This window comes from Tiliqua scincoides, chromosome 7 (genome assembly GCF_035046505.1).
Source record: "Tiliqua scincoides isolate rTilSci1 chromosome 7, rTilSci1.hap2, whole genome shotgun sequence".
NCBI classification, from domain to species: Eukaryota; Metazoa; Chordata; class Lepidosauria; order Squamata; family Scincidae; genus Tiliqua; species Tiliqua scincoides.
The window spans coordinates 42179137-42191285 of record NC_089827.1 but is presented as its reverse complement, the minus strand read 5'-3'; the positions used below and the strand labels follow the sequence as shown (position 1 = coordinate 42191285).

The 12149-nt window shown below is 43.0% G+C and overlaps 1 protein-coding gene across 1 annotated transcript in view; it reads right to left on the bottom strand.

Moving 5' to 3' along the window:
• The window catches only part of CACNA2D4 (calcium voltage-gated channel auxiliary subunit alpha2delta 4), a 192863-nt gene that overhangs the window by 148638 nt on the left and 32076 nt on the right, over positions 1-12149 (bottom strand). The window contains exons 7-13 of the mRNA XM_066634443.1: positions 11600-11660; positions 9381-9531; positions 6371-6445; positions 4599-4688; positions 2474-2587; positions 1161-1239; positions 169-302 (exon numbers count right to left, since the gene is read on the bottom strand). Coding sequence (XP_066490540.1) covers positions 169-302; positions 1161-1239; positions 2474-2587; positions 4599-4688; positions 6371-6445; positions 9381-9531; positions 11600-11660 — 704 coding nt within the window. The remainder of the gene's footprint in view (positions 1-168; positions 303-1160; positions 1240-2473; positions 2588-4598; positions 4689-6370; positions 6446-9380; positions 9532-11599; positions 11661-12149) is intronic.

The window sequence follows — 12149 nt, the reverse complement described above, 5'->3', positions numbered from 1 at the left end:
ACCCAGAAACAAGGAGAAGAGAAATGGTGTTGGCACAAATGTGTTCAAAAGGTAACATTAGCACTAAACTGCTGCTGCTACCAGTTTCCATTCTGAGTGCACATTCCTAAAACTAAGATACTCTTGTCCCTCACCTTATCAGTTGGGAAGCTTAGCTCAAATACTTACTGCACTGTCCATGTAGGCTTCAGTCCATATGATGTCATGATCATGATTGATAACCATTGGTCGGCTGAGTACATGCAAGTATTCCATTACATTCTCCTGGACATCAGCCAAAGTGGATATCTGTGTGTAGTAACCTTGGACCAAAAAATAGCCAAAAGAGAAGAGTTAATTTTCTTGCATCAGAATTCTAGATGTGAATTCTGTAAATTATATTGTAAAAAGCACTGGGTTCTGGAACGGCTGATATTCCAAAATAGGCTTCACTGTGCGTAAACAGGGCAGAAACTTACGAGCATGTGTGTGCTGAGGCCTAGCACAGCTTGGAGATATTGCAGAAACCCCTAGACAAGCCAACAAATCCACCAAAAATTTAAGATTCATGCTGTTGGCCCTGCTCCTGGGCCCACCTTTGTTGGAGATAAAGCTGGGTGGTACTAGGGACAGCGGCTTCTTTGTGGTGATGCCACAGCTGTGGATTCTTCTCAAGGGAGATCTGGAAAGTTCCTTGTTTCATATGGACTTTAAATACCTTTCTATACAGGACTTTAAATACCTTTCTATTCTATTATTTCATGCTGTTCTAACTACTCTGATATTGTTTTAATGCCATTTACTATCTTACTGTTTTCTGAACTGTTTTAATATTTATCTTTTATTTTTATTATATATCACTTTGAGTTCCTTCTGTGCAGAAATAAGGATAAAATTAAATGAATACATAAATTGAATATTAGTAGCAATAAATTCACCTGTCATCAGTTGGATACCAATCGGTACATGTCATAAAAGGTTCCTTTAGTTCTGTATTGCCTGTGTTCACTCTTTCTCAAATCTTCTCTGTCTATCAATTCTTCTTATCTTTTTTCTCCCCATGCTCTTCTTTGGCATTCTATAACCTTCCCTTCACTTGCCCTGGATCCCATAATGTCACAGGAGCAGGCATTACAAAATAACATGCAGAAAAAGGTAAAGTAAAAGATTGTTTTTTTTACCTTTGTTGTTACATGCTATCCATTTCACATTCTGGGCAAAACTGACTTCCCTTCCAATAAGATATGTAAAAAGCCGGACCTGTGAAATAGGCATTCAGATATTAGAATAAAATGTATATAACAAGAGCCCAATAGGATCAGGCCAAAGCTCATCCAGTTCAGTATCCTATTTCCCACAGTGGTCCATCAGTTGCATCAGGGTATCCCACAAGCAAGAGGTGACAACTACCATCTCTGATAAAATTAGTAACCTCACAGATGACACTCCCCCCAATGCACACACCATTCTGAAATTTTAAAATAATTTATCTTTCCTGTTCTTATTACCTTATTGTGAACTGAATAGTGTCCTGCAACATTCGCTTGATGCGAGTGAGTTAGGTACCTGTTAACTGCACAAGGAACCAGTTCCCTTAGGCACAAGAAAGGAAGTAGCCACCATGAGTAAATGGGTCATGTGCACCATCAAATTTGTAATAGGGGCAGTTCATCCTGGTTTGCCACAGAAAAATCCATTCCACATGATGGGACTCTAGTCAGTCACTGGAGTGTTGGAAAGGGTTTAACAAACCAACTGGGTGAATTGCAGAGTATTTACTGGTGCCATCTTTGCTAGATCTCATGGAAAGATGATGCCAGGTCCTGACCACGCAATCCAGTTACTTCTGTGAGAAGCCTATTCAAAAGACTGCCACACTGAAGCTAATTTTGGCAGTGATACTGCTGCTGTGAAACTGCAGAGACATCCTTACTCTGTAATCTTCTTGGCAAGTTAATTTCAATCTGCAACACTGGCTGGTGCTGGGCTGTGAGGTTTGATTGGTAAATATCCAATATACAGTCACATATTCAATGTATTTCTTTTTGTTCTAAAGAGTAATTAAGGAAATGTTGGTTTATATTGTCTTTTGCTGCAGCGAAGGAAAAATTATAAAAGTGAACAAAAGAAATCTAGGATAGAATACAGCTTGTCAGCTCCTCTTTCAACCTACGCCCCCAAGCTATCTTTGCTCCATACTGTATTTTCCCAAAAAGCCTTTGAAGATTGAAGGATAAAGGATGAACCTCCTTTCGCCACATGCAAAGAAAAGAACCAAGTTACATGCTGCCAAGCGTTCTAAGATTACTATCCCAGGTATGGAGACTGCATTCTGAGTGCAGGAAAAATCCACCCAACTAGTTGTTTCAAAGGGGAACCTAGATGGGCACATCTCCAAACTACTCAACATCCTGTCCCTGGTTTAGTAGTTCCCGACTCATATCACAGCAATCACTCTGCTTTATTCCCCTTCTTTCATCATTTGGAAACAAACCTTACGATCAGGCCAGTTGTATTTTTCAAACACATATTCATAATCTTCCATGGCCCCGTCAGTGATCAGCATGATAGCTTGATTACAAAGGCCTCCTTGACCAGCATCTCTGAACTATAACAGAATGGAAACACAATAATAGAACTGTATAGAGCTACACAGTTATGTAACCTGTGCAAATGAGGATTCAATGAGTTTAGTAGATGGTAATACAGTAATAGGGTTATTAAGTGAGCCTGCTAATCTATGGGCTGATCTAAAAACCCTTAATTAAGGCGGGGGGACGACGACTCCCATCCATCTCAGTGAGAATTCTGCTCAGAAACAGGATTTGGCTACCCTCTCATGTTTCTGAATAAATTCTAAAGGGATCCAGAGCATTGCTTAACTTCTAATTCCTAAAATCATGGGTGATGGGACTCAAATATTTTTTTAAAAAAAATGGGACTTTGCCCTGAAAACCCTTTCTCAGATATGTGGTCTTGATGTGACCACATATACTTGTACTTCTTCCTGTGAGATGAAGATATGTTAGACCTGACCACTAAAACTTCTTCCCAACAAGTTAAGAACAAGGACAATAATGATGCTGGCTTTCTTCTATGAGTAGAAAAGGAAAATGTCTGAAACTCTGAAATGTACAAATATGAGGGAGACCAGAGCTTCTTTCACCCACAACCATTAGAACACTGCAATTCTTAAATAGGTTTGCACCAACTTTCATATTGAGGTGGCGGACATTTTACTGATAGTCTATAATTATTGCTATTTAACTGATTGCAAAACTGATACTCCAGGGAAATACATAACATCATCACAAAGATAAAGATGATGCTGGCTTTTCTCTACCCCAAATTTGAAACAACTGTTGTGTTCTGGTGAATTGTAAGCACAGCAGTACCACATTATCAAATAGCCTTCTTTTTTTTTGTCCTCCTATCTTCCCAGTAGTGCAATTGGACAGGATGGTGCTTTTGAAATCTACCGCCTTTGGTCTGTCCATTCCTGGTAAAGTATCTCTTTGCCAATACTCTAATCTTTCAGGATCACCTATTCCCAAAGAAGCTTAGTTACATGATTTGCTTTTTGACCCCAAAAGCCACTTCCTTAACCCATCTTTCAATACTAACACCACCACACCACTGCTAACTTGAGTCAGGGCCCAAGCCTATCCAATTTTCCAGTGCCAGTGCTGCTGTGCCAATGGGGTATGTGTCAGGTCTATGTTCTGGATAAGGCAGAAACACAGCCAAAAAGGTGGTTCAGGAACAGGTGCAGATTGCTGGAGTCAGCAGGATCAGCAAACACCTGTGACTGCCTCACCCTGGGTGTGGCTTAGCCTACACTGATTGGCCACTCCAACTACTTAATGTTTGGTCTGTTGAGCTTCCAGTGCAGCAGTAGGAGTGTAGTAGGAGACTACTGAACTGCTGCCAGTAACTTGGGAGGCTGGATGTGAGTATATACATGTTGTTACTGACCATGGAATGAACTTTGACTGTGTATCTTGGAAAACTGATCTGGATTTGTTATTTATGGACTGACTGCTCATCGTGCTGACTAGGACTGATTACTCTACCTGTGATAACCCTTGCTCTGAAATATAACCACTGCATTCAGAGAACTCTGCTGGTGTATGCTGTTTTGTGTGCCTGCTCATCCAAGGTTCCATACAACTCTTTACCAGAGAAAGGGTTGCAACTCTAACAGTATGCACTGCTTCCTGTGTTGGGGGTGCAGTCACAGAGGCCTCCTCAAGGTATGGGAACATTTGTTACCTTACCCTGGGGCTACATTGCGGTTGCACCAGTGCTGGAAAGTTGGATAGGATTGGGTCCTCAAGCATTTAATAAAATGTGCATCGTGCATTTGTGTACGTGCGTGTGAAAAAACCAGGGTTCTTAAAATAACAATGTCCAAACATGTCACCATCATTTTCTGTATTACAATTTCAGCCAACTTGCCCATCAGCAGCTTTTGGTTCTGTCACAAAGGGTTCATGTCACTGTGATCGAGAGCATTTTCTTCTCCTCCAGTGCATTATCATAGCTGCAACAATGCTGCTGGTCACAGAAGGAAGCAAACATGCACTAAAGGAATACCCTAGTAGCACAAAATGTCTTACCTCTCTCAGGATCCTGAAGGATTCTGTCAAAGCTTTGCTCACTGTCCCTACTCCTTTTGCTTGCAACTCATCCACCAGCATCTTGAAATGCTAAGAAAGACATTTCCACACTGATGAGTGGAAGCATACAGTAATGAAACTGAATAATGCAGAATAATTCATAGTTAGAAACAACCAACATTGGAAACACTGTCCAAACTTTTATGTACAGCAGGTACTCAATAAATGTCATGGTTCAGTTCTAGAAAACCTTACATAAGTCAACTTTGCTTCTCAGAATTTCATATTCCCGACTTGCATAACTGCAGCCAACATCAGCCACAAATGGGAGAAAGCACTGAACGGACTTCCAATGATTCCTTCCAGTCTGCCATGTTTGGGCTTGCCTCCATACCTCTTCCTTGTTCCCTTCAGGCTCTTTAAAAGAAGCAGGAAATGCAGAGCACACTGGGACTACTTCCAGCGTGCTCCACACTTCATTTGAAAAGCTGTCGTGGAGGAAGGGACAAGGTTGCTGTGCTCCAATCCTCAGAGCAGTGACCCAGCCCCTTGCCTTCCTTGTGGAGAAGGGACATGGAAGACGTAGAGGCCTGTGTAAGGCCAACATCACTTGGCTGGCAAAATAATTCAGTGTGCTGTGATGGTCAAGTGATTGTATGGCCAGGTGTGTGGTCGACTTAGGTAAAGTCGAGGCTTATGTAATTTGGAGGTCTGCTGTACATTAATATGGAGCTCCAGCACGAATGCATTAATTTAGGCTTAAAACCTAAGCCACAATCAGTCAAAGGTCCCATTACACAACACACTCGTCCTGTTATTTGCATAGCTTGGAATCCAAACACTCCAGCAGAAATCAATGCAGAGGATAGACTTGGATCCTCCTCCAACCACACAGCCCTCCCCCCTTCCAGTGTTCCATCTTCCCACTATTCAGGGCAAACCACCATGCCTTTCTTCCACCAGGAGCCCGCCCTACCCAGCAGCTCTGTAACCTGTATTTTCAGCTTTGCATTTTCAATGGCAGCTGAGCTATGTGCTACACGACCCACCTGAAATTGGCTCACGACCCACTAGGTGGGTCCTGACCCACAGTTTGAGAAATGCTGTCCTAGTGGCTTCAATGTTAGCTGCAGCTGCACATCTAGGGTGCATGCATGAAACTTTTCCTAACACGTCAGAATCCTTTGCTCTCATGAGACCTGTGTGCAGGACCAGTCCATTCATGATGCAACAATGTGGCTTGCATCAAGTGGTGGGTGGTGGTGGGGGAGTAGTACTTCAGCGTTTCCCTTCAAACCAAGTCTGCCACCACCATAGACAGAGCTGCATCAATCCACTTGCCTTGCTCCTTCCCAGCATTCTCCTTTAAAAGTTAAAGAGTCTGTACAAGGAAGGGGCTAGGTGACTGGGTAAGGAATTGGATTGCCGCCTGCGCCCCAAAAAACTGTACAGTGGTGGTCCTCTGATGCAACCCTCTTAAGCACAGGGCTTCTCTGTGAACCACCCTATGAATTTTTTTATTGAAAAGCAGTTTATATATATTCTTTGTAAAAGTAGTAGTAGCAGTAGTAATAATAGCAACAATCCACCAGATTCCTGAACACATCCTTGTTATGTAAAAAAGCACCATTAGAAATCAGAATGGCAGGAAGGCAGTCAGCACAATCATATATTTAACTCTGTAATTGTGTTACTTCCACATGCTTCTATGTTGATAAGCAAGGACACAATAAGAACATGTAGGAAGAGGTCCATTCAAGTCTGGTACTCACCTCTCTGTTATCTCTGTCTGCTTGGACCAGGATCCCCTTAAAACAGGGCTCAACATAATGAACGTAATCATTGTACTGTAAAGACAAAGGGCAAAAATGTGCCAGGCATAAAAGATAACTCTTTCAAAGAGCTAAAGAGCATTAGTAGATATTGGCATGAATAAAGAACAGCCCCTACAGCTGCACAATGCTATTATGGCTGCTACTGCAGAGTGCTGACGTTAAAATGCAAGATTCTCCAAAGCAACTTTCCATCCCTTTTGAAAGTAAAACAGGCATGCACACACGCACATCTTTAAAACCAGTAAAATTCCAGCACTATTCATCCCTTCCCTGAGTATGCCCTTACTGTGAAAACCATCTTGAAACACAAATGTCTCAGGGCTGAATCAGGAAGGGTAGTTCACTCCTGAGAAGATTTTGAGAGACCGTTCTCCTCCTCAGGTGGGTGTAAAATTATTGTGATTACTAAGCACAGAGTTGGAAACCAGGGCACTAGTACCTAGCTGTTATCATTTCACTATATTCTGGTCACCCAATCATTACTAAAGCTGGAGTGGTTGGATGCTGTCTGTTTGCTTTCTTTAGGCCCAAATCCTAACCAACTTTCCAGCACTGACACAGCTGTGCCAATGGAGCATGTGCTGCATCCTGCAGTTGGGTGGCAGTCACAGAGGTCTCCTCAAGGTAAGGAAATGTTCGTTCCCTTACCTCAGAGCTGCATAGCCCTTACCTTGGTGCTGAAAAGTTGGTTAGGATTGCGCCCTTGAGCTGATACGATACCCCAGGATTGCTGAGAAACTCAAAATGGCCACCCATGTGAAATGTATCATTGTCCTTTGGGTATTTGTTTTTGTTGTATGAAGTAACTCAGAACAACAAAGAAAAATATGGACAGACACTCCACAACAAGGTTTCTAGGTGTTATGGACAAGCTCTCCAAACTGAGAGCAAGAGTCATCCTGGCTGGACAAAGGAATAATTTGTTGCAGACAGCTTTGTCCCAAAGCAAGTTACTTATGGTACAAATGACGATATTTCTGCAAAGTGGCTTATATGAGAAGCTTTATAATCTTATTTATGCTTCTTCTGAACAGGAGAAAAAAAAAATCAGTGAGAGCAAAGAATTGCATCAGCCCTAGGCATCAACTAGGACATTACTACCCAGAAGGTTACAAAGTCAGCCAAGCAGCTGGTTTTTAAAACCTACCTATTACCTCAAGGCAAGCTGGTGGAAATTCTAACAACATGATCTTTGCTGTTTCCTCCCCACAGAGAGTGGCACATTAAATAGAGCATGGCACACTGTTTTCAATGTGCATGCATACTGTAGTGCATTTACTAGAGCATCTGATGAAGTGGCTGTGTTAACTCCCCCATAAGGCTGGCAAGATAAAGCTTGCAGCCTTTGGCAGACTAGGTGTCTTGACTGCTCTGCAGGATTGAAATCAGGGCCAGCTGGCCTTAGTGCTGGGTTACCTTAGGGTATTGTTCAGAGAATGCTGCTTTTACTGTAGCAACTAGAATGGGGGACTTTTCACCATTGCCCTAATGGATGTGCTTCTGCTGCTCAGAATAGCAAAAGACAAAGGAATGAAGGAAGAACTGATGCTGTAAGGGGAAAGGAGGGATCAGACAAATGCTCCCAATTACAGCAGAGTTATGGAAAAGGGAGTAAACAAGGGGTTCCAGAAGGCAAAGGTGAACAGAAGGAAAGATGATGAGGTCAGTGATTTAGTGTCCACTTTTTAGGATGGGAGAGGCCAGAATTTGTTCAACAGCGTTCAACATGGGGCAGCAGAGGATCTATATGCTAGATCTTTAGACAGCACTGAGTGGTGGCTTTCAGATATCCCTCTCTTTCCTGTCACAGATGCCTTGTTCTGACCCAGGGTGATTGAGGGCCCAGTTCTATCCAACTTTACAGCACCAGTGCAGCTGCAATGTAGCCCTGAGGTAAGGGAACATATGTTCCCATACCTTGAGGAGGTCTCTGTGACTGTGGCTCCACCACAGGATGCAGTGCACGTCCCATTGACACAGCTTCACCAGCACTGGAAAATTGAATAGGATTTGGCCCAGAGTCCTCAGTTGGCATTTTGCTAGGATTTCTTAAAGGAGAGAGAAGTGGGCATACATTTATCTTTTAATCTCATGAAAAAGCTCTCAGGTATAAATACTCCAAACAAACATGTTCAAAGTTAATCTGACAGAGGACTATTTATAGCAGTGGCCACAAGATCATGGTATTGATATTCAACACCAGAAATGCCTTGTAGTAATTTCTGACTAATTGCTAGTCAGACAAGACTAATTCCTTTCTTGGAACATGCAAAATGATAAGATATGGGGGAAATGTTGCTCTTGAACTTGAGACTGCCCGTCTAGTTTCTGCCTGTGCTCTGCATTTCCCCTGGACTCATACGGGCCCTTTGCAAGAAACCGTACAGTCAGGCAATCTAGAAAGTCTGTGCCACAAAGCATGAATGCACACTCAAATGACATGTAAGTAATTACTTAAATTACAAATCTGGGTATTAATGAGGCACTTTTTAAACAGAGAAAAAAGCATTATATCATCTAGCAGATGGGATGGACTGAATTGCCCACACCAGTGGCATAGCTAGAGGGGTTGCAAAGCACTAGGTTTTGTAGGGAGCCTTACTGCAGTGTGCAAGTGCCCCTCCCCTTCTGAGCCATTCCAGGCAGTGGGAACAAAACTGAGACAACCTGGAAATGCTCCAAAGAGGGGGAGGAGGGGCTGATTACACACTGCGGTGAGGCTCTCTGCAAAACTTAGTGCTTTGCACCCCCCTTGCTATGCCACTGGCCCACACTTTGTATGAACCACACAGAGCGGTCATCATGGCAAAATATTTTCCGTTACTTGCAACCAAGCAGAAGCTGGAGGCTTGGATGGAGCAGGTGCTGTCAAGTCACCAAAAAAAATCTAAACCTCTAGGGCGGCTGACTTTGAGGAGTTTACAAGGGGGGAGGATTTCACACTCACAGCTATGACATTGACAAAGTCATTTTCTCCCAGCGTGTCCAAAATGGTGATGATAGTGTGTTTGGCGATGGTCAAGAGCAGTCCCTTCATGCTTCCACTGATGTCCACCACAATTACAATATCTTTGGGTGATGTTGCTGCCTGGATGTACCTTTATAGAAATAGGAAAAAGCAAGCAGTTAATATAAAATGAATATGCAAGTGAGCTGGAGGATGATTCTGGCCATATCAGAGATCACTAGACCAGGGCTCTGCAGACCCCATCTCGTGGGCCAGATTCAGCACCCTGCCTTTTCCCTCCCCCATGTGAACGGTCCTTACCATTCTGCAGGGAGCTGTCCTTCCCCGCTGCCTATCTCTCCCAAACTGAGCTCCAGCCTGCTGCTTCCGGTTTCCATTGCCCAGCAGCTACTGTGCCTGAATTTCTGGGCAGACACGGTGGGATGGAGCTCGGTTTGAGGGAGATCAGTGGCAGGGAAAGATGGCTCCCCCATAGAACGGTATGTGCTGGTTGCGCTGGGGACGCCTTCCCCATTGCGCAGTGGTCTCCAGTTTGGAGACCGCTGATCTAGCCTGAAGATGTGATATGCCTTGTCTAAAAGAATGATTAGCGGAGGGTATTCATTCCTTTCCATTTGCTATAACAATTTAAGGATGCATCTACCAAACATAACTGAAAATGTATTAGAACATCTGTGCTCCTCCCATTCCCTGAGGAAACAGAACCTCGGAGTGTTGCACACTTCAGTGAATATGAAAGAATTTTTAAGTCCTGAATAACTGAAATATGAAACCTATGATCAACACCTTCCATTCAGTCAGGATGAGGAAATAGTTTATAGATCCCTTTAATGCACACAGTGCTTCACAATGTATGTCCCTTCTCACATTATATTGGAGGTATGGAAGCCACTGCAGTGTGGCTCCTTCCAATTGGTAATATAAGAGTTCTGGGACCATATGGGAGGAGCCATCGCTGTGGCCTATCCCAATGTTAGCATCACACCTCTTGTAAATGGTGCCCCTTTCTGAAATACTAATAATTGCTAATAATTACCCTAGAGGTTTAGGAAAAGAAAAAGTCATATAGAAAAGTCTATATAGTGCCTATTCATAAACCCAACTCTTATTTTCCTATAGCTGTACAAAAAGATTGCATTAGGTTAAAAAGTCTCAATTGGGCCATTGTTCAGCCACAGCTACACTGTGAAAAATGTAGAATGAAGTGAGAGACTGAGGGCGTAATCCTAACCAACTTTCCAGCCCTGAGGTAAGGGCAATGCAGCTCTGAGGTAAGGGAACGAACATTTCCTTACCTTGAGGAGACCTCTGTGACTGACACCCAACTGCAGGATACAGCATATGCCCCACTGGCACAGCTGTGTCAGTGCTGGAAAGTTGGTTAGGATTTGGGCCTGAGAGATATTTCTAGCACCATCAACTAAACAAAGACTAAGGCTGCAATTCTAACCACACTTTCCTGAGAGTAAGCCCCATTGAACGAAATAGGACTTACTTCTGAGTAGACCTGGTTAGAATTGTGCCCTAAAGCAATAAAAAGAGCATTAAATATAATCGACACAATTTCTGTGAGCAAAAAAGTCTTCATCTGAAACAAAAGCAAATAAAGTAGGCAAATATAGGTGAGTATTTCTGGAGAGAGCAATCCACAAGAGCTTTATATAGCACCCTCACTTTGTGTAGTGTAGTACACACTTTGTAGTATTATTCAAAAATACCAAGGTTTTCTCAATTTTAGCCACTAGTGTCAAACTCAGGTTGTTGCCCAGTACAACTGGGCAACTAAAGCTTCTTGCCCAGTACAACTGCTACCACCTGCACCCCTTAGCTACACCACTGGGTAAGTCTATTCAAGATAACCAGATCATGTCTCATCATTGGAAGTAAAGAGCTGGAAGCAAGAATTAACCTGATGCAGTATGGGAAGAGGTCAACATTGGCTGCTAGATGCTCAACATTTGATGCTCAAGATCAGTAAACGCGGAGTATTAAGTGCATTCTTGGCTGCTTGGCAAAGCTTATTCCCCAGTCAGAATTCCTCAACTCATATTAAAGGATGGAAAGAGAGAGAGAGAAAGTGCGAGAGACGCCAACGGGTAAGTCAAAGTGCCAGAAGACAAGGGCATGGCAGAACCTCCAAAAGAACAAAAGATATAAAACGAAACATGAAAGCAAGACCAATTTTCAAAATCTCTCACCAGCCTCGATTTCTACAGTCAAAGGAGAGGACTCCATTTTCATCAGGTGTCCATTTTATCCCTGAAGAGAAAGCAGAAAAGCTGTGATGGATTCATTGTATTCAAGAATACAAGCCCTATCATGTAAGTATCAGAATATGGGCTTGGGCTCCTGGTTAGGACCTTCCCCCATCTCCTAGCCACCCATCTCCTAGCCACCTTCCCCTGGCTAGGACCTTCTAGCATCTCATTTTAATTACTTTTTAACAATATCATTTTTGAGATGGAGCTACAATTGTGCTTGTCAGACAGAGGATTGTGCTTGTCAGACAGGGCCTTTTCCAAGGTGGCACAAAAATGGTGAAATGTTCTCCCTGAAGAGGTCTGCCAGCTCCTTCTCCTTCTGCTTTCAGACTGGCTCTTAAGATGCACTGGTTTCAGAAGGCCTTTTATGTTAGGTGCTGCTGCAGTCTGAATGTGTTTAACTGGTTTATAACACAACACTAGGCATGTCTACTCAGAAGTAGGTTCCAATGCATCCATTGGACCTTAGTCCCAGTAAAATGTGAAT